The sequence below is a fragment of the Felis catus genome, chromosome C1 (assembly GCF_018350175.1).
Source record: "Felis catus isolate Fca126 chromosome C1, F.catus_Fca126_mat1.0, whole genome shotgun sequence".
NCBI classification, from domain to species: Eukaryota; Metazoa; Chordata; class Mammalia; order Carnivora; family Felidae; genus Felis; species Felis catus.
The window spans coordinates 85,439,522-85,464,604 of record NC_058375.1 but is presented as its reverse complement, the minus strand read 5'-3'; the positions used below and the strand labels follow the sequence as shown (position 1 = coordinate 85,464,604).

Genomic DNA, 25,083 nt, shown 5'->3' with positions numbered 1-25,083 from the left:
GAATCTCCCATAAATCAATTTGATCAATTGGTGATTTTTTTAAATGTGAAGTTGTTAACAAATTGATAGTTTGTCTGGCTTTCAGTAGATGCTATTTTAGAATCAGGGCAGTGAGGTTATATCTCAGTCTAGTAATGGGAATTTCACATCATTTATTTCATTTAATTCTCACAACAACTCCATTTGACAGGAGAGAAAAATATAGATAGTTCCCGGTTAAAAACCTGATTACTTATTAGTGGAAGAACAAGAACTTAAAACTTTAAATCCAGTGTGCTTTCCAAATAACTGTTTTTAACTTAGGGAGCACCTGTGAAAGATCTTGCAACTTAATACAGAAAACTTTAGCTAATACAAATGACAGTGGTAACTCATTCCATGCAAATGTTTCTGACAGTTGGGTATATCTTTTCATACAGGAGAGTAAGTGTTAGAGTGAGCATTGAACTACAATCAGTTTCTAATCCAGTTCACAGAAAGGTTGGTATTAATTTCTTTTGAAACACATTTTTTCTTTTTTTAAAAATATAATTTCTGTACATTATAATTATTTTTGTTCTTTAAGAATATGAGGTCTTTTGTTACACTCACCTTGCCTTTTAGTTTTGGGCCCATTTGTAACTTGCAAATCTGGGGTGATAGAATCTACAAAGACAGTGATTGAGAGATTATTATACCATATGTTTCTGAAGCATACAGGAAGAATTGGGGGTTGGGAGAATTGGGGGTTAAGTTTTACCAATGCACTTATAAGTTGCTAGAATATATATTTTGCTACCCTGTAGAATTGGCATTTCATGGTGTAAATGTGAGAATAGAATGAATTGAAGCACTGCAGGGATACAGTTTTTTGAATCTTTGCCTTTTGAAGGGAGGCATTTAGAGCATCAGTCCTATGTGATCTTCAAAAGTCTGAGTCATTAACAGTGATATGGATACAGAATAGATGACTAAGAAATACAGCATCTATTTTCTTTGTGTCAGAGCTTTCCTTACACATGAAGATTCAAGGACCTTGTAGTATTAGTAGTAGTAGTAGTTTCAGTTTTTAATAGCATTTTGGGTGGAGGACGTACCTAAGTAGAAGCTGCTTTAAGAACAGGACCTTCTGAGGCAGAGCAAATACCTAGATTGCGAATTTTCTGGGGCAGAGATGATATATTTCTTACATGTTAATTCCTTAGACCTGCTGTACCTCTTCATTTCCTAACTGCTCATAAGTGGTTTAGATTTTTCTAGAACTCTACCCTAACAGTTCCTCAGTCGACACGAGTAGATTCTATTTCGAAGTGAGAGCTTATTCTTTTTTTTTTTTAATTTTTTTTTCAACGTTTATTTATTTTTGAGACAGAGAGAGACAGAGCATGAACGGGGGAGGGGCAGAGAGAGAGGGAGACACAGAATCGGAAACATGCTCCAGGCTCTGAGCCATCAGCCCAGAGCCTGACGCGGGGCTCGAACTCCCGGACCGCGAGATCGTGACCTGGCTGAAGTCGGACGCTTAACCGACTGCGCCACCCAGGCGCCCCGTGAGAGCTTATTCTTAACCTCACTTCTTTATTAGGCCTCCATCATCTTGTTGCCATGCCTGTTTTCCTTACTACATTATTCACTGAAGTATGTAATTTCTGTGTACTTCTGTATCCATTTTTGCTACTGTGGTGCTCCACCACACTGTAAATTTACATAGAAAGTGGTCTTTATGAAAGACATTCACTTCATTTGAAACTGAAAACAGATGGGCTTCCACGTCCACCGCCACCTGGAGTAGGAATAGGCCCTCAGAATGAAGCCTTGGCAACTTGTTACTTGATACCCCTGCCCTCTGCCTGAGAGACGAATGCTCCTTTTCTAGGATAGATCGTTGGCTTGTCGTTTCAGCTGATGTGTTGCCACTTTGGAAGTATCAATTAACTTGGGAAAAACTGAAAATATAATTGAATATGATATGGTCAGTGGTTGAGTGTTTTTGTCATGGTATATAGTACAGCAAGGACTGGGTCTCAATTTTCCTAAGAGGATGATAGTCCTTAACTTCAATTCTGGCATTTAATTAGTTTTTATAGACCCCCACAAGGATCCCATGGAGCAGAATATCTACCCCTGTTTAAGAATCTTAAGTCTTTTAAAGACTGATGAAAAACCCAGCAGCACCAAAAAACAAAGTCATCTGAAGTATAATGGTGACACATTGTTGTTACTGGATAATTTTACTTCTAAGAAGGAAGGAATTAGGCTAAAAGCCAGATCTATTGAAAACATTAAAAAATAACAATCTTTCTTTTAGGATTTAGTTATCCGTCTGACTGATGATACCGATCCATTTTTTCTGTATAACCTTGTTATATCTGAGGAAGATTTTCAGAGGTAATTAAATTTGTTTTTCTGTTTTTTTTTTTTTTTAACCTTTTATTTACTTTTGAGAGAGAGAACGCGGGCTCGCTTGTGCGAGTGGGGGAGGGGCAGAGAGCGAGGGAGACAGAATCCGAAGCCGGCTCCAGGCTTTGCGCTGTCAGTCAGCACAGAGCAGGACACAGGGCTCAAATCCATGAACTGTGAGATCATGACCTGAGCCAAAGTCAGACGCTCAACCGACTGAGCCACCCGGGCGCCCCAGGATGTTTTTGAAAGTAAATATTTCATATCTTATCAGAGTTCTGCTTAAAACAGCCCAGAGTTTTGGAGCTTTAGCTAAGTATATTGACCTTTTCCTTCCCATTGAATGAATTCTATAAAAATCAAAGTTCCCTAGCTCAGTTTTTGATTATAATGCATGTTCAGTAAATAAAAAAAAGACTATTTCAGGGTTTTAATTACAATTAAAAATAGTAATTAAATTTTTAAAATTCTCTTTTCTTCTGTATAGTTTAAAATTCCAACAAGGCCTTCTGGTAGACTTCTTAGCTTTCCCACAAAAATTTATAGATCTTCTTCAGCAGTGTACTCAAGAACATGCCAAAGAAATTCCAAGGTAAGTCTCATGAGAGCTCTATATCATTAAAATTCTCTCAAGGCAAACTCTTCTTTGTAAGCCAAATTGATGGCAAAATATTTTCTATGTGTTAAAAGTATCTCTGTCTATTTTTAAAACTGGGTTTAGGGCTCTATTAAATATCAACTTTTAAGGAATCATGGTTAAAATCAGAAATATTTACCCCTTAATTTTCATGTCTTGACAGAGCCATTAAAATTATCTGAAATATTTAACATCATCAAGTATGTGTTTTTATAATGAACTTGGAAAAGGAGAATAAGATTTTGGTTTGTGTATATTCATATATACATATGGATACATGCATATATATTCATATATTCATATACACATATGAAAATGTGTATATTCGTGTGATGCTAAAGCCTGATCCTTTCATTGTAAAATTCACCAACCTTTTATCTATTGGTGTTATCAGTTGATGATTGTTTGAATCAATTATTTTATTAGGAACTACAAAGTTATGCATTTCTAATTCTGCCATTCTTTTTATACTTACTAGGTATAATTTTTTTATAAAGAACTTTTCTTCATCTGTTTGGGCTATTTGATTACTCTGAAAATTCATATAGAAAAGGATAAATACTAAATTCTTTTAAATTGTCAATTTTTAGAGTAAAGAGTTGTTATTCTAGTTACTACGTGCTTTCAATGGGTTTTGTTTTTATATTTTCATCTTTCATAATGAACTGGACATTTGCATATTCACTGTTTCAGTGAATTCTTTTTCTATTTCTTGCCCAATTTTTCCATTTTACTATTTACATCAGTTTATCCACTTTAACCATTGGGAGTCCTTTCATGTTGGCCCCTGTGATTTCTATATGCCCCCTTTCCTGACACTTCTAATCATTTCTGATGCGCTGGAGCTTATGATTCAATGGGAAAGTTTCACTGTCTCATAAGTATTGTTGTATTGTGACACTTTTCTTTTCAAAGGTTTTTGCTGCAGTTAGTTTCTCCAGCACCTATTTTGGATAACTCACCTGCCTTTTTAAATGTGGTAGAGACAAATCCTTTTAAGCATCTTACACACCTTTCACTAAAACTTTTACCTGGAAATGATGTGGAAATAAAGAAGTTTTTAGCCAGCTGTTTGAAAAGTAGCAAGGTAAGATTTAAATTTATTTTTTAAAAAATAAATACCAAAAGTCTCTGATAAATCACTGAAAAGCTATATTGCTATTAGTTTTTGTTTTCAGAGTGAAGTGTTTTTAAAGATGTCTAGTAAATTTTTGTAATATGTAAGGGATTTATTTTTATTTTATTGGTTGTTTATTTGTTATTTTTAGTCAAGATATAGTGAGGTTAGAACTGGACTAAAAATTGAAAAACTAGGTGCCATCATTTTTATTAATTTTATGTAATCTGAGGTAGTTCACTTAAGGTGTTGATGGTTTTATCAATTTGTAGATAAGTATGGAGATATCTACTACACTATTGCACTTATCTCAAATGAGGAAAGATGTGTGAAAGTGGTTTGAGAATTACAAAGTGCTCTTTAACTTTGTAAGGTATATGTAGCAAAGAAGCAACATTGGGATGCCTCTTAATAGTTGTCACAAAGTCTTTAGTCAAATGCTATAGATTAGTGCATCTCAAACTTTGGTGGTACACAAATCCTCTAGGCATCTTGCTCAGAGTGAGTCAGAAGGTTTGAGGTGGAACCTAAAATTCTGTATTTTTAACAAACTCCCAGGGTGATGCTGACACTATATTTTGCTATACTTTGAGTAGCACAGCTATAGATGATTAAATTGTAAACTGCTTAATTTTACTATTTTTATAAATAGGAAGAAAAATTATCATTGATGCAATCACTAGATGATGTTACTAGGCAACTGAAATTCACACAAAAGGTAATTCAGATTTCATTTTGTCTTTGTTTGTCATCCAAACATTGGCTCTGAATTGCTTCTTGAATCCTGTCCAGGCTTTTGTGTATTAATTTTTAAAAGTATGTTACTTTTGGATTCCTTCTCCTTTTTGACATCCTTCCCCTACCAGTAAATTGTCTTAATCTGATGCTTTCTCTGATGTTTGATTCCATACAAACATTTCTGTTAACTTCAGTATATGACACATTCCTTCCAAGTCTTCATTAAATAATATGTAGTACCTGTCACATGTTACTTCTTCACTCTTTTATTCACCTCATTCCTCCTGTCGAAAATAACTTTTCAGTTCACATCTTCTAAACCTCTTTTCCATACTTGTGTTATGAATTATTTTGATAGGCTTACCATCATTTTAGTCATAGCTACAATCTTTTTGCCCATACTCCTTGAAACTGAGGACCAGAGTATCTGATAAGTGGCATGACTTCAGGCAGAAATTGTCCTGCACAACATAGCCCATCTAGGAAACCTGTGTTACTGGGTTTTAGGTGTATATATGAACCACTCCTTATGACTGACTTGCTCTACCCTGGGTAGACATTTATTTCTTAATATCAGAGGAGAGGATTTGGTGGTGAAGAGCCGAGTTTAACTAAAAGGTTAAATATAGTTAAGCTTGACTTCTGAGCTGTGCTAACTCTAAAATTGCTTTTATTCTAATCTTGATTTTCTCAAATTAAAAAAAATTCTGTGTAGGAAAAGGCTTTGAGTATATTTTGGAAAGCTGTGATTCCTTTTCTTTAATATCCTTTGTAAATATTGCCATGTTCTAAGCTAATAACATTCACAAGACTTTCTTAATATTTTGTATTGAACTCTAATACAGACCTTATCAGAAAAAGTGCAAGAATTAGATAAGTTACAGAATGAATGGGCATCACACACAGCTGCATTGTCAAATAAACATTCCCAGGAACTAACAAATGAGAAAGAAAAGGCCTTGCAGGTATGAACATTAAAAGAAAATAGAAAATTATTTTTTTGTTGCTGTTATTTTGTTAGTTGTAAAAGTAATATATACTTGGTTTAATATGTTCAAACATTACAGAAGTATGTGAAAAATTAAGTTTCTCGTTATAAGTCTTAATATCCAGAAATAATTTATAAACTTTTTGATATATGTTTTCTAGACTTGTCTCTTGATATGTAAATAATGTCATTTAAAAATATATATTTGTAAGTTTAGAAATATGTAAATCATGATTGTATACACCTAGTGGGTTTTTGTTTTATTCTGTGCTAATGAGGTCCTACAGTATATATTGATTGTAACTTTTTTTTCATGTAACATGACACCATAGATCATTCTTTTTAAGTATTCTTTTTTAGTGGCTGCATAGTATGAATTATTTGGATATAACATGAATTATTTAACTACTTACCTAAGTGATGGACATTGCAACGTGTCAGTATCTTGGCTAACACGAATACTACAGTGAATGTTCTTTGTTCCTAGAAGGGAGATTGCAGTATACCCATATAAGGTATTAATGGATGTTGTAGATTTGCCAGCCAGGTCGTACCAAATGGAATGTAAAAGATAGTGTATGATAGTACTTATTTCCCCATATTCTTTTTTTTTTTATTATTAAGCTTTAAATTTTAATTCCAGTGTACTTAACATACAGTGTTATATTAGTTTCAGGTATATGTGCAGTATAGTGACTCAACAGTAATATACATTACTCGGTGACCATGAAAAGTGTATTCTTTACTCTCCCTCACCTGTTTCACCTATCTGCTTCTGTACCTCCTCTCAGATAACTCAATTTGTTCTCTATAATTAAGGGTCTCTTTCTTGGTTTGTCTGTCTTTTTTTTTACCTTTGTCCATTTGTTTTGTTTCTGATATTCTACATATGAGTGAAATTATATGGTATTTGTCTTTTTCTGACAGACTCACTTTGCTGAACATTATACTCTGGCTCCATCCATGTTGTTGCAAATGGCAAGATTTCATTCTTTTTTATGGCTGAATGATATTCCATTGTATGTATATGCCACATCTTTATCCATTCATCTATTTTTTTGTTTTATTTTACCATTTTTTTAATATGCAATTTATTGTCAAATTGGTTTCCATACAACACCCAGTGCTCATCCCAACAGGTGCCCTTCTCAATACCCATCACCCACTTTCCCCTTCCTCCCACCCCCCCATCATCTATTGATAGATACTTTGGTTGCTTCCGTAATTTGGCTATTATAAATACTGCTGCAATAAACATAGGGTGCATATATCCTTTGGAATTAGTGTTTTTGTATTCTTTGGGTAAATACCTGGTAGTGTGATAACTGGATTGCAGGGTAGTTCTATCTTGTTTTTTTTTTAAGTTTATTTATTTTCTTTAGTAATCTCTGCACCCAACCTGGAGCTCGAACTCATGACCCAGAGATCAAGAGTCTCATGCTCTTCTGACTGAGCCTGCCAGGTGCCCATGTGGGCGGCTTTATTTTTAATTTTTTGAGAAACCTCCATACTCTTTCACCTTGTCTGCACCAATTTGCATTCCCAGCAACAGTGCAACAGGGTTTCTTTTTCTCCACTTCCTCACCAGCACTTGTTTCTTGTGGTTTCAGTTGTAACCATTCTGACAGGTGTGTGAGAGGATATCTCATTATGCTTTCAATTTAGGTTTCCTTAATGAATGATGTTGAGCATCTTTTCATGTGTCTGTTGGCCATTTGTCTTCTTTGGAGAAATGTCTGTTCATGTCTTCTGTCCATGTTTTCATTGGATTGTGGTTGTGTGTGTGTGTGTGTGTGTGTGTGTGTTGAGTTCTATCGGTTCTTTATATATTTTGGACACTAACCCTTTATATATCATTTGCAAATATCTTCTCCTATTCAGTAGGTTGCTTTTTAGTTTTATTGTTTCATTTGCTCTGTGGAAGCTTTTTATTCTGATGTAGTCCCAATAGTTTATGTTTGCTTTTATTTCCCTTGCCTCAGGAGACCTATCTAGAAAAATGTTGACAGCCAGTGTCAGAGAAATTATTGCCTGTGCTCTCTTCTAGGATTGTTATGGTTTCAGGTCTCACATTTAGGTCTTTAATCCATTTTGAGTTTATTTTTGTGTATGGTGGAAGAATATGGTCCAGTTTCATTCTTTTGCATGTGACTGTCTAGTTTCTCAATACCTTTTATAGGAAAGACTATTTTTCTCCCATTGGACATTGTCTCCTGCTTTGTCATAGAATAATTGACTGTAGGGGCGCCTGGGTGGCTCAGTTGGTTGGGCGTCTGACTTCGGCTCAGGTCACGATCTCACGGTCCGTGAGTTCGAGCCCTGTGTCGGGCTCTGGGCTGATGGCTCAGAGCCTGGAGCCTGCTTCTGATTCTGTGTCTCCCTCTCTCTCTGCCCCTCCCCCGTTTATGCTCTGTCTCTCTGTCTCAAAAATAAATAAACGTTAAAAAAAAAAAAAAAAGAATAATTGACTGTATAATCATGGGTTTATGTCTGGGCTTTCTGTCCTGTTCTTTTGATCTTTGTGTCTGTTTTTATGCCAATACCATTCTGTTTTGATTACTACAGCTTTGTAATATAATTTGAAGTCAGAATTGTGATACCTTCAGGTTTTTTTTTTTTTTTTTCTAGATTGTTTTGGCCATTCAGGATCTTTTGTGTTTCCGTGCAAATTTTAGGAGTATTCTAGTTCTGTGAAAAATGGTGTTGGTATTTTGATAGGATGGCATTTAATGTGTATTTGGGTAGTATGGGCATTTTATTTCTCTATTTTTAAAGTTTATTTTGAGAGGGAGAGAAAGAGGAGGGGCAGAGAGAGGGAGAGAGAGAATCCCAAGCAGGCCCTCTGTCAGCCCAGAGCCCAAAGCAGGACTTGGACCCATGAACCTCAGGGTCATGACCCTGAGCTGAAATTAGGAGTTGGATGCTTAACCAGCTGAGCCACCCAGGTACTCCAGTATGGACATTTAAATAGTATTTGTTCTTTCAGTCCATGAGAGTGGAATATCTCTTTCCATTTGTTTCTGTTATCTTAAGGTTCTTTCATCAGTGTTTTATAGTTTTCAGAATATAGGTCTTTCACTTCCTTAAGTTTATTCCTAAGTGTCTTATTTTTGATGCAATTGTAAATGAGATTGCTTTCTTAATTTCTCTGTCTGTGCTTCATTATTAGTGTATAGAAATGCAGTGGAAGGGTGCCTGGGTGGCTCAATTGGTTAAGTGTCCAACTCTTGATTTCATCTCAGGCCTTCACCTCAGGGTCATGAGTCCAAGCCCCGTGTTGGGCTGTGCACTGGGTGTGGGGAGAAAAGCAAAAAGAAATGCAGTGCATTTCTGTATGTGGATTTTGTGTGCTGTGACCTTAACTGAATTCATTTATTCATTTATCAGTTCTAGTAACTTCTGGTGGAGTCTTCCAAGTTTTCTATATATAGTATCATGTCATCTGCAAGTAATGAAAGTTTTACTTCCTTACTAATTTGGATGCCTTTTATTCCTTCATCTTGTCTGATTTCTGTGGCTAAGACTTCCAGTACTGTGTTGAATAAAAGTGGTGAGATTGGACATCCTTGTGTTGCTCCTGTTCTAAGGTGGAAAGCTTAGTTTTTCACCATTCAGTATGATATTAGCTGTGGGTTTTTCATATATGATCTTTATTATGTTGAGGTACGTTTCTTCTAAACATATTTTGTTGAGGGTTTTTATCATGAATGGATCTTGTACTTTGTTAAATGCTTTTTCTATGTCTATTGACATGATCATATGGTTTTATCCTTTCTGTTATTGATGTGATGTATTACATTGATTTGTGAATTTTGAACCACCCTTGCAACCGAGGATTAAATCCTGCTTGATTGTGGTGAATGATTGTTTTTTAATGTATTGTTGGGTTTGGTTTGCTAGTATTTTGTCGAGGAATTTTTGTATCTATGTTCATCAGAGATAATTGGCTTGTAATTCTCTTTTTTTGTAATACATATCTGTATCTGGTTTTGGTATCAGGGTAACACAGGCCTCCTAAAATGAATTTGGAAGTTTTCCTTCCTTTTCTGGTTTTTGGAATAGTTTGAGAAGAACAGGTATTCATACTCTTTAAATATTTGGTTGAATTTACTTATGAAGCCATCTGGTCCTGGACTTTTGTTGGAATTTTTTGATGACTGATTCAATTTCATTGTAGGTGATCAGTTTGTTCAATTTTTCTTTTTCTTCCTGATTCAGTTTTGGGATGTGATATGTTTTTTAGGAGTTTAACCATATCTTCTAGGTTGTACAACTTGTTGGCATATAGTTTTCCATGTCTTTTATAACCCTTTGTATTTTTGTTTTATTGGTTATTTCTCCTTTTCATTTCTAATTTTTTTTTTAAGTTTCTATGTTTATTTCTGCTCTAATTTTTTTTTTTTTTCTTTTGAGAGAGAGAGTGCTTGCACGCAAGCGGGGAAGGGGCAGAGAGAGAAGTAGAGAGAGAATTTCAGGCAAGCTCTGTGCTGTCAGCATGAAGCCAAATGCAGGGCTTGAGATCATGACCTGAGCTGAAACCAAGAGTCTGATGCTCAATCAGCTGAGCCATCCAGGCACCCCTCTGGTCTAATCTTTATTATTTCTTTCCTTCTACTTGTTTGGGATTTTGTTTGTTCTTTGTCTCATTTAGGTGTAAGGTTAGGTTGTTTATTTGGGATTTTTCTTGCTTCTTGAGGTAGGCCTGTATTGCTTGCTGTAAACTTCCCTCTTAGAACAGTTTTGCTTCATCCCAAAGATTTTTGAACCATTTTGTTTCCATTTTCATTTTTTTCCATGTAATTTTCAATATCTGCTTCATTTCTTGGTGTCCCATTCATTGTTTACTAGCATGTTATGTTTAACCTTTATGTATATCTGTGATCTTTCCAGATTTTTTCTTTGATTTCTAATTTCATAATTAGAAAAGATGAATGGAACAACTTCTGTCTTTTTGAATTAATTGAGACTTACTTTGTGGTCTAATATGTGATCTATTCTGGAACATGTTTTATGTGAAAAGAATTTTTATTCTGTTTCCAGATGGAATGTTTGGATATATCTGTTAAATCCATTTTGTCCAATGTGTCATCCAAAGCCACTGTTTCCTTGTTGGTACTGTTTGGATGATCTGTTCATTGATATAAGTGGGATGTTAAAGTCCTTTAATATTACTGTATTGCTATCAATTAGCTCCTTTATGTTATTAGCTGCTTTTATGTATTTGGATGTTTTCGTGTTGGGTGCATAAATATTTACAGTTTTCATATTTTCTTGTTGGATTGTCTCCTTAATGATAAATCATGTCCTTCTTTGTCTCTTGTTACAGTCTTTGTTTTAAAGTGGAATACCAGGGGCGCCTGAGTGGCTCAGTTGGTTAAGCATCTGACTTCAGCTCAGGTCATGATTTCACAGTTCATGAGTTTGAGCCCTGCGTTGGACTCTGTGCTGACAGCTCAGAGCCTGGAGCCTGCTTAGGCTTCTGTATCTCCCTCTCTCTCTCCTGCTTTCCTGCTCATGCTCTGTCTCTCAAAAATAAATAAAGATTAAAAATTTAAAAAAAAAAGTGACATACCAGTTTACACTGACATTCTGGGCGTGCATGATAGTACTTCATAATAATGTGCACTTTTTCATATGCATATTGACCACTTGAGTATTCTCATGAAATTCAAGAATTTCTTGTTTGCTCAAATCTTTAGCCCATTTTAATTTTTATTATATATTTTTAAAATATATATTTATTTGAGACAGATGGTGCATGAGTGGGGGTGTGGCAGAGAGTGAGGGAAAGAAAGAATCCCAATCAGAGTCCACAGTGTCAGTGCAGAGCCCTACATGGAGCTCTATCCTGTGAATTGTGAGATCACATGACCTGAGATGAAATCAAGAGTTGGATGCTTAACTGACTGAGCCCCCAGGTGCCCCTCACCCATTTTTAAATTGGACTTTTAGTATTTTGCTTATTGATTTGTAGGACTTTTTTGCATATTCTTGACATGAGTCCTTTGTCTGATATATGCATTGTGAATATTTTCGGTCTGGCTTGCCTTTTTCATTTCTGTATGGTATAAAGTAGGGATGTTATATCTTTATTATATATCATATAAACATTTACTCCCACCCTGTTTTTGCCTTTTACTATTCTCTTTTGTTGTATATAGTTCTTTTTATTTTAATCAGTTTTTTTTATGGTTTAAAGCTTCATTTCATGTTTGGAAAGCCTCTGCCACCCAAAGGCTATGAGAGATTTTCCTCCAGTATTTTCTTTTAATACTTTCATAGTTTTTTTTGTTGTATTTAACTTTTTTGTTTTTACTTTTTTTAATGTTTTTATTCATTTTTGAGAGAGAGACAGCAGTTGCATCCACAAATGTGCATGAATGGGGGAGGGGCAGAGAGAGAGAGGGACAGAGGATCTGAAGTGGGCTCTGTGCTGACAGCAGTGAGCCTGAGGCCGGGCTTGAACTCACAGACCATGAGATCATGATCTGAGCTGAAGTCAGATGCTCAGCCAACTAAGCCACTTGGTGCCCCTGTCGTATTTAACTTTTTAATCTGTTTGGAGTATATTTTTGTGGAGTGCAGTATAAGATAGGTATTTTTTTTTTAACACAAAGTTAATCATTTGTTCTAATACCATATATTCCACTTATTTAAAATGCAACTGTTAATATATATAGTAAATTCCTTTGTGTATTTTAGCTTGTTTCTGGAGTATTAGGGAGACCTAATATCTTTGCAATTTTCTTATCCACTAGCAAGAATATATTTTCATTTATTCAGGTCTTATTTGTTTAAAACAGGCTTATAGTTTACTTTTATTTCCCTCTGTCTCCTTTCTTTTTTTCTTTTCCAGTTCTTATTAAATGTTGCCTAGAGACTTTACAGTTTTTTGCTGTATAAATTGGACCATCTATGCCCCACCACTGTGATAATTTTGTTTGTTGCTGATGTATATTAATGTCACACCCATTAATTGTGGATTATATTTATATAGGCTAATAGTTTTGAAGCTGATTCTCTTAGGGTTTTCAGGTAGATATACAATACATAAAAATGTGAGGGGTGCCTGGGTGGCTCAGTTGGTTGAGCGTTTGACTTCACCTCAGGTCATGATCTCACGGTTAGTGAGTTTGAGTCCCACATCAGGCTTTGTGCTGACAACTTGGAGCTTGGAGCTTGCGCTTTCTCTCTCTGTCCCTCCCCTCCTCACGCTCTGTGTCTCTCTCTCAAAAATAAATTAACATTAAGAAAATGTGAATTTATGTTTTCTTAGTATTAATGTCTTTTTTCCTCTCATACAGAGAAATGCTAAATAATAGTGGAATACTTTCTTCATTCCATTCTTTTTTTTGGTAAATAACTTAAAATATCTCCCATGAGCAATGATGTTTGTTCTGTGTCTGAAAAAGTTTTCTTTTGTTCCTTCCAATTAAAGAGTTTTAATTCAAAGAGTGCTAAGTCAGATAAAGTGATTCGGGGGGATTTAATCAAGTGATCATGTCATTTTTTTTCACTTTTATCTAATAATGTAATAAATGATAATGGATTTTTGGGGCACCTAGGTGCTTCAGTCGATTAAGCGTCTGACTCTTGATTTCAGCTCAGTTCATGATCTCATGGTTCTTGAGTTGGAGACCTGCACTGGGCTCCTGGCTGACAGTGCAGATTCTGCTTGGGATTCTGTCTTTCTCCCTCTCCCTCTGCCCCTTCCTGGAGTTCTCTCTTTTGCTCTTTCTTTCACTTTCTTTTTTTCCTTCTTTCTCTTTCTCTGAAAATAAAGACACTTAAAAAAAAGGATAAGTGTGGAACCATCTTTGAATTCATAGAATAATACTTAGTCAAAGAGATATTTAGTATCTTGTTGAATCAATCTATGAACACTTAATATAGGACATTTGTATTTACATTTGACCCTTCAACAGCATGGGGGTTAGTAGTGCCAACCTTGCCTTGCAGTTGAAAATCCACCTATAACTTGACTCCCCAAAAACTTAGTACCTAATAGCCTACTGTTGACTGGCAGCCTTACCAATAATATAAACAGCACATATTTTGTATATGTATTAAATACTATGTTGTTACTATAAAGTAAGCTAGAGGAAAGAAGATAATAAGAAAATTATAAGGAGCGGGCACCAGGGTGGCTCAGTCAGTTAAGCATCCGACTTTGGCTCAGGTCAAGATCTCACGGTTCATGAGTTTGAGCCCCACATCAAGGCTCTCTGCTGTCAGCACAGAGCCTGTTTTAGATCCTCTGTCCCCCTCTCTTCTCTCTCTGTCCCTCCCTTGCTTGTGCTCTCACTCTCTCTCTAAAATAAGTTAAAATGTTTAAAAAAATTATAAGGAAGAGAAAATACGTGTACAATACTGTAAAAAAAGAAAATACACATGTAAGTGGATCTGAACAGTTCAAAGCTGTGTTCAAGCGTCACCTGTATATTTATAGTGAATTTGGTCTGAGATTATCCTTTTTCTGAACCCTTAGTCTGCATGTTAAAATTATGGACTATAGACTATTTTGTTAGAATTATGCTAGTGTCATGAAATGAGAACATTTTCCAGTTTTCTCTATGCTTTGGAATAGTCAGAAAACAAGGAACTATCTGTTCCTTGAAGGTTCAATAGAATTAAGTAGCCTCTTATCAGTTGGATCTAGTGCCTTTTTGAGGCATTTATCTTTAGGTTCTTTTCCCATTTCCTCCATGAATTTGGTCTGCTTGGATTTTTTTTATCATTTCTTTAGTTTTGCTAATTTATATTTCCTTAAAGAGCCATGTATTTCATCTATGTGTTTAAATGTATTAGTACAATATCATACACATTGTTATGATATTTAAAATCTTTGTATCATTTCTCATATGTTCTTAATTTGTTTTGTCTTTTTTTTTTTTTGGTAGAATATATGAATGGGGGAGAGGGGGAGAGAGAGAGAGAGAGAGAGAGAGAGAATATCTTAAGCAGGCTCCACTCCCAGCATGTGGTCCAATGCAGGGCCCAAATGGGATCCTGACCTGAGCTGAAATCTAGTTGGAGGCTCAACCTCAACGGACTGAGCCAGCCAGACCCTCCTTGTCTTTTTTTTTATTATTAAATTTAATTAATTAATTAATTAAAAAGAATTTTTTTTTAACGTTTATTTATTTTTGAGACAGAGAGAGACAGAGCATGAACGGGGAGGGTCAGAGAGAGAGGGAGACACATAATCTGAAATAGGCTCTAGGCTCTAAGCTGTCAGCACAGAGCCCGACGCGGGGCTCGAACTCACGGACTGCAAGATCATGACCTGAGCTGAAGTCAGATGCTCAACCGACTGAGCCACCCAGGTGCCCCTAATTTATTTATTTTTTAATGAGACTGGATGGTTTGTTTTTTGGCCTTTTTGAAGAATGCGTTTTTCATTTTATTCTATACTATTTTTTTCCTTGTTCACTAATTTCTGTCATTTCAATTTTTTTTGGTTGTTTTCAAGTTCTAGAAATGCACTTACAAGTACGTTTGTTTATGACTCCAAAGTGACTGAGGGCGTTGTTTGTATTCGTTATTTGTTACTATATATTCTAATAGGATTGTGAATCAGTTCTTTGAGACTTTAAAATTGGACCATTCTTCTCTTCCTGCTGATATTATATAGGCAGTGCTTTTAAAATTTTAGTGTGCATCAGAATCACTTGCATTAAACAATAGAAAATGTAAATGTTGCCCTATCCCTCACACTTCCTTTTTCTTTTTTTTAAACAAAAATTCCAAAATTCTAATGGTCACTGGGATAAAACCAGTTCTTTACTGCCTTTATTGCCTTCTATGTGTTTGCTTACCTTTGACAGTTACAGTTAGCATCTTTACCAGTTTATTCTCTTTATTCTTCTTGATTGCTCTTTCAGTGTTTTTTCCAGCACTGCATTTTCAGTCGTTTGTGAACTTCTTCTGTTTTATCAATATCTATTTTCCCTTCTCCTCTCCTTTCCGTTTTTTAAAAAGATGAGTGAATTTTAAAGTAGTTACATAAAATTCTCCAAGTGTTTTATGAGGGAGACACTCCTCTGTTCCTGTAGGAATTTTTGAATAGGGACAACTTGTCTGGAATGCAGTTTTGGAACTTGCATCAAGTTTTATATTTGTTTACATTTTTTTGAGCTGTGATTGATCATAAGGAAATAATCCAAATTTTGTTTTTTAACGTTTATTTATTTTTGGGACAGAGAGAGACAGAGCATGAACGGGGGAGGGGCAGAGAGAGGGGGAGACACAGAATCGGAAACAGGCTCCAGGCTCTGAGCCATCAGCCCAGAGCCTGACGCGGGGCTCGAACTCCCGGACCGCGAGATCGTGACCTGGCTGAAGTCGGACGCTTAACCGACTGCGCCACCCAGGCGCCCCATGAAATAATCCAAATTTTGGATGTATGTCTGCATATAAAAGCAATCATAGTTTTATATCTAATTGTGAAAAATTGGAAAGTCCATGTCCATAGTAATGCAGAGTTTAAATGAATTATGATATATCCATGGAATGGAATATTATGCAGCTATTAAAGTGTTTATAGAGTGTTTTAGTGGTATGAGAAGGTATAAATGCTAAAGGAATAAGAATCATGATTAAATTGTGTAAGTGGCTTAGTCTTAATTAGTTAAATGTGTTTATTGTGTGTATGGGTGATGTCAATATAAATTTATTCGGAACATATCTGAGTATTTTCACAATCAGAAAAATATACTGTATTTTTGAAAGGTATTTAGGATTTGATAGTGTTCATCAATAGAAATTATTAAGATAGGCTTGTAGTATGATTCAAACAGGCACAAGATTACATATTTATTACCATGTTCAAATTTTATCATGGCAAAGGGTGCCTGGCTGGCTCTGTCAGAAGAGTGTGTGACTCTTGATCTCAGGGTTGTGAGTTCAGGCTCCACACTGGATATAGAGACTACTTAAAAATAAAATCTTAAATAGATTTTATCATGGGTAAAACATAGCTACTAAATGTAAGACTGAACTAATGAACAATACCTTGTCGATTTTATAAATTTAGGGCTTTTCTTAATTATAAAAAATATATACTGTTGTACAAAACTGAAATAATATAATGGTATTTAAAGTGAATACTGAAAATTCTCTGTGTATCCGCTTATTTACTTTTAACACAAATAGGTTCATACTATATTATTTTGGAGTTTTTTAACATAATCATGTCATTCTTCCCTTAACTTGAAGACTATTACTTCTAAATGTATGTGGGTTTAAGAGAAGCAGAAATTAAGAACAAGATCATAATGGTAAATTTGCCTTTGTTGGCCTTTCTCCTTCATGAAATCCATAATTGAAAATAGAGCCTCTGAAACAGGGAAATTTTATAATTATATAGAACAACTAAGATATTTTTTTCTTCAAATCTTCCTCTGTGTGTGTGTGTGTGTGTGTGTGTGTGTGTGTGTGTGTGTGTGTGTGTGTGTTTTAATTATGGTACTATATTTTTATATAATAGGCACAGGTACAATGTCAACAGCAGCATGAACAACAGAAAAAAGATTTAGAAATCCTCCATCAACGAAACATCCAGCAGCTACAAAACAAATTATCTGAGTTAGAAGCGGCTAATAAGGACCTAATGGAAAGAAAATATAAAGGAGACTCTACCATCAGAGAACTGAAAACAAAACTCTCTGGTGTGGAAGAGGTATTGAACTTTGAGTTTGTTCCCCCCACCACCAATTTAAAATAGTGTTTTAGTTTGGTGACTTTATTACTTGTGTGCATGGTGTTTCTCTAATGCTTTGCAAGGCTCTCTTGGTGGTGTTAGGGTAATCAGTTCAGACAATGCAAAAAAATTGAGAATCTAAAATCTGATAGAAAATGATAGAACAGAACTGAGGTAAAATTGGGTATTTTTAGTTAAGGTTTTGAGGGGTAGGTCATTGGCACAGTGATCAGTGTAGTTTTAATATCCTCACAGTGTCTATGGGTCCGTATATTCAGTGTTGACAGGACTGGTTCTTTCAGCCTACCTAACATACCAAACAACTATATGAAGTTGTGTCTAATAATAATAATGATAGTTTATTAGTAATGATAGTAGCTACGCTTACTGAACACATGCTATGTGACAGGCACTGTGTAACTATTTTACATATAGTAAACCATTTAATTTTCGTAACAATTCTTTTATTTATTTATTTATTTTTAATTTTTTAATTATTTTTTTTTCCAGTTCTCTTAAAGAAGGTACTATTATCGCCATCTGATAAACTAAGGCACAAAAAAGTTAAGTAACTTGCCCAAGGTCACATAGCCAGTAAGCAGAAGAGAAAGGATTGGAACCTCTATTATTTGCTTGTCTTTAGAACTCCCTTGTTCTTTCAGTCAGCGGAGACATTTCTTAAATCTTACTATAGTGACACATTGTTGATGCTTTGGCCCTGATATTAGACTCCTTCCTAGCATTATTTTACATTAATGTCATGAATTAATCAGAAAATGTAGATTTTGTTAAATTTATCGTATATTTTTAAAATTTTTTTAATGTTTATTTATTTTTGAGAGAGAGAGTGGGGGAGGGGCAGAGAGAGAGAGAGGGAGACACAGAATCCAAAGCAGGCTCCAGGCTCTGAGCTGTCAGCACAGAGCCCCATACGGGGCTCAAGCCCACAAGCTGTGAGATCATGACCTGATCCGAAGTCTGACGCTTAACTGATTGAACCACCCCAAGTCTATCATATTTAAAGATCACCAGGGGCGCCTGGGTGGCGCAGTCGGTTAAGCATCCGACTTCAGCCGGGTCACGATCTCACGGTCCGTGAGTTCGAGCCCCGTGTCAGGCTCTGGGCTGATGGCTCAGAGCCTGGAGCCTGTTTCCGATTCTGTGTCTCCCTCTCTCTCTGCCCCTCCCCTGTTCATGCTCTGTCTCTCTCTGTCCCCCCCAAAAAAATAATAAATAAACATTGAAAAAAAAAAAAAAAGATCACCAGTGTTACTTGGGCTCATGACACTTCCCATTCCATTTCACCAGTCTCTTGTGCTTAGGAAACTCTAAAGCCTGACTTGATGCTCACTGCCATTTATTATTTAGTATGTACCAGGCATTATGGTAAGCAAGGTGCATTAGGGTTCTTATGAAGATTAAGTGAAGTAATTGATGAAGTGTTAATTCTGTTTTACAAATGAGGGAGCTGAGATTTAGGTTAAAATAATTCCTAAGATTACACAGAAGAACCTAGATTTGTATTCAAATCCAGCAGAGTCTGCTTCTAAAACCACTATGGCATAATACTATAAAATTATTTTGTAAAGTTTTTGTTATAGTCTGCTTCTAAAACCACTATGGCATAATACTATAAAATTATTTTGTAAAGTTTTTGTTATGAAAGTTATGTAGGAATACTATATACGAGACTTGTGTATACTGGCGTATTTGGTGATATTAGCTGATTCGGGAGTGATCTGCCCTAGATTTTTAATAACCCATTTTTAATTAACAATTATGTTTGCTTGTTTTTGTTTTAAAGAGTGAACCAAGAGGGAATCCAGAAGTGCTAACAAATTTATTGACATGGAAAGATATTTGTAATATTTAAAGAAGTTAGATTATAAAACTGCACAGTATGAGCACTTTCTAAAAAAAATCCGTGTATATAAGAAGAGCAAAATGTTAACTCTAGGTCATAGCTGCCATCCTTGGCTAACCTTCGGATCAGTTGGAGAATGCTCAAATGCCCTAGTGCCCAGGACATACCTCATACTAACTGTAAATAAGACTCTCTTGGGGAGGGTACCAGGCACCAGTAGTTTTAAAGCTTCCTAGGTGATTTCAATATGCATAGTAGGTTGAGAACCACCGCTTACGTGGTAGAATGATAGGGCTTTTTATTTAGTTATTTATTTTATGTTTTTGAAATTCTGTTATAATGGGTGTTTATGACGAATGATTTTTTTAAAGTGTAAATTTCAAGATACCAAAAAATCCTTGTTACTAGTTTTTTAGAGTTGTAGTAATTTATTCATAAATGAGGATTATTTTCCTTGTTGTCATTGAATTAGATATTAGTATATTTTACAATTATTATTCAAATCTACAAGTTGCATATACCTTTAGAGGGATATCCAAATCCTTTTTTAAAAAATCAATAGTAGAACTTTAAAATTATTAAAGGTATTTTTAAAATATTTTAAACATCTTAATTATAAATAACCATAGTGGGCCAACTTCTCTTTTTTATGCTGCATCATTTTTTTTCTTTCTGTAGGAGCTCCAGCGGGCTAAGCAAGAAGTTCTCTCTTTGCGAAGAGAAAATTCTACCCTAGATGCTGAATGCCATGAAAAAGAAAAGCATATTAATCAGCTACAAACAAAAGTGGCTGTTTTAGAACAGGAAATCAAGGATAAGGACCAGCTTGTTTTAAGAACAAAAGAAGCATTTGATACAATCCAGGAACAAAAGGTCTATTTAAACATTTTTGAAACACATTGATGATTACATTTACAAGTGATGCTTTTCTTAAACACAAGCATCTTATTAATTCATGTTTTTAAAAATGTATCAGGTGGCTTTAGAAGAAAATGGTGAGAAAAATCAGGTACAACTAGGAAAACTTGAAGCTACAATAAAATCATTATCAGCGGAACTTCTTAAGGTTCGTTTTTAAAAATAACAGAATATTAAATTTCTTTGGATTAAGTAGAGATATACATATGAAGCTCTTTTACAGGCAAATGAAATTATCAAGAAGTTGCAGGGAGATCTGAAAACTTTAATGGGTAAATTGAAACTGAAGAATACAGTAACTATTCAGCAAGAGAAACTCTTAGCTGAGAAGGAAGAAAAATTACAAAAGGAACAAAAGGAATTACAAGATGTTGGACAGTCTCTCCGAATTAAAGAGCAAGAGGTGGTGAATATTTTCTGTTTTTGCATGTGTGACTATTTGCAAAGTTTAACAAATTTTCTTAGATGTAGATTTTAAATTTCCATTTTGTTATATTCGATAATATCTTTGATTTCCCCCCCCCCCCCAACCTTTCAACAGAAGTTAATGTGTTACAACGTGAAAAGTTAGTTATCATGACTCAGGTACCTTGAGTGTTCATATATATGTACCGTATATGTGTATATACATATATAGATACACAGTTACACAGGAGAGCTATAATTCATTCTATTTAATAACAGTTAACAGTAATCAATTATTAATAGAAATACGTTTCAGTTTTTATTCAATTTTTATTATACTTATGAGGATTGACATATTTCAGGTATGCAAATTACAAGAACAATTAGAAGCTACAGTTCAAAAACTTGAAGAAAGCAAACAGCTTCTAAAAAATAATGAAAAGTGTAAGTATTTTAACTGTTTTTTTAAAAAAAAAGTTTTAACATTTATTTATTTTTGAGACAGAGAGAGACAGAGCATGAACAGGGGAGAGTCAGAGAGAGAGAGGGAGACACAGAATCTGAAACAGGCTCCAGGCTCTGAGCTGTCAGCACAGAGCCCGACGCGGGGCTTGAACTCACGAACCGCGAGATCATGACCTGAGCCGAAGTCAGAAGCTTAACCAACTGAGCCACCCAGGCGCCCCTTAACTTTTTATGTAAAAGAAGTTTGTAACTGTACTCTTAATCTGAAAATGTTATTTGAATTCATAAAAGTCCAGGTAGATCAAGATACTGCTCCATACAGATAATTTCTGTTTTAAATATACTGTCTCCATGTCTTTGCTACAGTAACTTATATATCAGCTGCCCTGTAAAACGGTTACCATTCTGAAGAAAACCATATTACATGTGTCAGTAACCCAAAATTAAGTGTTGAAAATATTAACGATAACTTAAGTTCTTCACTGATTAAAGTTCTTCACTACACCTTGTTTAATTGCTGTATTTACCTAATAGTAACAACATGAATTATTTGAAACAAAAATATAAGATCAAGCCTATAACATTTTCTCAGTGTTTAGTATTGGTTATCAGATAAGAGTGGGAACTTTAAGTAAACTAAGATATTATTCTAGAAATGAAAGCCTTGAAAGAGATCCTTGACTAGCAGAAATACATGTTTCGGATTGTAATAGGTTAAGGAGTTCTATGTGGTGGTTGCTCAAATAAGAGTCTTTAATGACAAAAATTTAGGTAAACCTGTAGTCTCCTGTGATATAAGGTAATCTTAAAGACTTAACATTTTAAAAATCTCAGTATAATTTTTAAATGTTTAAAGTAATTAGAAAAAAATAATCAAAATTCTTTATCTTGTTTTGTTCTTTTATTTAAGTAATCACATGGTTAAATAAAGAACTAAATGAAAATCAGCTAGTGAGAAAGCAAGATGTATTGGGACCGTCCACCACTCCGCCTGTACATTCGAGCAGCAACGCAATCAGAAGTGGGATTTCTCCTAATTCTAATGTGGTAAGATTTAAACTAAGGTGTGAGCGGTCGTTGGGGCGTCTGGATGGCTCATTCGGTTAAGCATGTGACTCTTGATTTTGGCTCAGGTTATGGTCTCACGGTTCGTGAGTTCGAGATATGTGTGGGGCTGCAGAATCTGCTTGGGATTCTCTTTCCCTCTCCCGTTTGTGCGCACGCGCGCTCTCTCTCTCTCTCTCTCTCTCTCAAACAAACAAACTTAAAAAAAAAAATCATGTGAGTGGTCTTAGTACATTTCCTGAAACAAAAATATTCCCAGACTGTGAGGAAGTTTCCATGACTTCAGGTGCCGGTACTAATATGCATATTTCAGGTATGCAAATTATAAGAACAGTGAGAAATGGGATTTAAACTTTAAAGAGTCCTGCAGTTATCAGCACAGTTATTATTAGAGTCCTGCAGTTACTAGTCCTACAGTTATTGGAAGTGTGACATATAGGTATACTTGCTCTTAGCAAAGAGGCTATTTTTCAAGGGCACACTTCTTTTTAAGATTTTATTCATATAGAAATCACTCATAACTAAAGTAATGCCACATGTGCTGAAAAGCTTACAGTATTCACGGGGCCTTAAGAAGGGAGAATAGGCTTTGGGCTCAAGTTTGGAACTGTGACAGATGGAGCCTAAAACTGAATTCTATTTGAAAAACAGGAGGTGGGGGGGCAGAGAGAGAAAGAAGTGTCCTTTTATCAAGCTTGTCAGTTCTAGATTCCTGAAGGAACTAGTTAGGAAATATAAGCTTTCTAGCTCCCAGTACCAGGAGCTTTTTCCTTGCAAGAAATTAGGGGAAACAGAAGAGCAGCTCCTTACGTCTGGGAGCTGGCTTGCTGCTATCAGCAACGCCCCGGTGTTGCTAGGAGAGCTGTCCTGGCACTCACAACTAGGCATTGGGGCTCTCCTGTTGAACAAACAATATAACAGAAAATCAACATCAGGCAAGGCCACTTTGTGACTGACGGATCAAGACAAAAACAAGACCACCTCATAATCATGTCAGACCACAATTTTAAAAAAATCATTGCCAAGCCACAAAACTACACAAATTTTGTCCTATCCTGGCTAATGTGGTTGGTTGTTGCTTCATTACCAATTATTGTTTTGGCCTTAGTACATTCTTCCTGACTTACAAGGTTTATTTCAGATAGTCACACAGTTATCCTTATTTACAGATAGCATCCAACCCACAACAAAGCCACACTTTATTAAACTCTCCCTTAAACCACCTAACACATAAGTCCAATAAATAAGTCCCTTTAACACCTTCATACTGCCACGTCCCTTTTACTAGGTTCCCCACAGTGTGCAGTCTTCATTGTTTGCAAGGAGCAGTAAACCCAGGGTGTAACCTAAAGATACGTTTCTGGTAGTTTTTGGTTGGAGAGCACTGGCAGAGGATTTAAAGTGTGAACACTTAATTGAAGTTTAAATCTATCCCAATAAATCAGGTAGTACTTAATCAGATAGTACTTGATGTTTAAAGAGAGGAATGGATTTTTGCTAAATAGAAAAAGGTGTAGAAAGAAGTGCCCACTGGTGAATGACAAACTTGAAAAAATTTGACAGGCTTGACCTTCATGACTTTGTAAAAGGTATTTTTTGTCATGTAAGCACTGATGTACATAATTGCTTCCTAAGATTTGTGTTTCAGTTGCGCTCTTATAAAAATAAACTATTTTCATAACATTGGTTAGTGGTGGTGTCACCATATTGAAAATCACTGACAAAGCCAGTTATTGTGTCAGGTAGTCCATGTAAGAACATGTCTTGGGGTCCGTGGGTGGCTCAGCTGGTTAAGTGTCTGACTTTGACTTAGGTCGTGATCTCACTGTTCATAAGTTCAAGCCCCATGTCAGGCACTGTGCTGTTTATACTCATTTTGGTGGAAAATTATTTTTATTTTATATCTGATTGGCTTATTGAACTGTGACTCCATCCTTCCAGCATCCCTTTTTTTAGGAATGGAAGGCCTGTAGGGAACCCAGGTGTTCAGAGAGGTTTAGAGAGGCCGCTGTTTGAACTCCGTTCAAAGCCAGATCCAATGGTTGACTTTGTCAAGCTTGTATAGCCACTCTTTAAAAAGCCTTAAGGTATCCTAGCCTCATGCTATGTAATAAAGCAGAGTTTTGGCGTCATGATAAGATTAGCCTCTAAGATAGTACTCAATTGTTATAACAGATGCTGACGCCTCCTGGATTGGCAAATGCTAATGTCTCATCCTTAACCTTTTTTATGTTTTTATTTTTAGGTTGATGGTAGACTTACCTACCCAGCCTGTGGGATTGGTTATCCTGTCTCCTCTGCATTTGCATTCCAGAATACCTTTCCTCATCCTATATCTGCCAAAAATAACATCCATCCAGTTTCAGGACCAAAGGTAGACACATTAATACCTTTTTGAGGCAAGGTGTAGCAGCTTATTAAATATTTTTAATTTTAAAAATTACCTTAGCCTTTGATCACTTGCTAAGTATTGAATATCTAGTTCATTCTTATAGGAAATACTATCTGCTCTATATGGTATTTCTTGAATCGCTGTAATTTATAAAAAGGTAGACATCAGTATGCTTAAACTTGATTCCTATTCAACCTCTTTCTCCATTTTTATTCATTCTGTGTTTAATCTTTTACAACTCTTAAACTTAACTAGGATTATTGACTTCATACTGTTGATGTATTAACTATGGTGACCTTTTTGGATCCTTTTACTAGGATTTAAAGGTCTGAAAAGGCAGAATTATAGCATATTCTACAATGTAGTTCTGGCAACATCTTAAATAGCATAGGGCTAACATTTCCTCAAATCTGA

General features: G+C 35.5%; 1 protein-coding gene across 2 annotated transcripts in view; it reads left to right on the top strand.

The window, feature by feature from the left end:
* SASS6 (SAS-6 centriolar assembly protein) overlaps positions 1-25,083 on the top strand; it is a 57,820-nt gene that overhangs the window by 10,155 nt on the left and 22,582 nt on the right. Inside the window, exons 2-14 of one of the 2 annotated variants that reach the window (XM_003990361.6) lie at positions 420-480; positions 2,288-2,367; positions 2,867-2,971; positions 3,932-4,103; positions 4,786-4,851; positions 5,717-5,836; positions 17,348-17,539; positions 20,103-20,297; positions 20,401-20,490; positions 20,566-20,745; positions 21,110-21,191; positions 22,123-22,259; positions 24,523-24,651. In XM_003990361.6, the coding sequence (XP_003990410.2) occupies positions 420-480; positions 2,288-2,367; positions 2,867-2,971; positions 3,932-4,103; positions 4,786-4,851; positions 5,717-5,836; positions 17,348-17,539; positions 20,103-20,297; positions 20,401-20,490; positions 20,566-20,745; positions 21,110-21,191; positions 22,123-22,259; positions 24,523-24,651 (1,609 nt within the window). The remainder of the gene's footprint in view (positions 1-419; positions 481-2,287; positions 2,368-2,866; positions 2,972-3,931; positions 4,104-4,785; positions 4,852-5,716; positions 5,837-17,347; positions 17,540-20,102; positions 20,298-20,400; positions 20,491-20,565; positions 20,746-21,109; positions 21,192-22,122; positions 22,260-24,522; positions 24,652-25,083) is intronic. The other variant, XM_045036272.1, reaches the window with a different exon arrangement.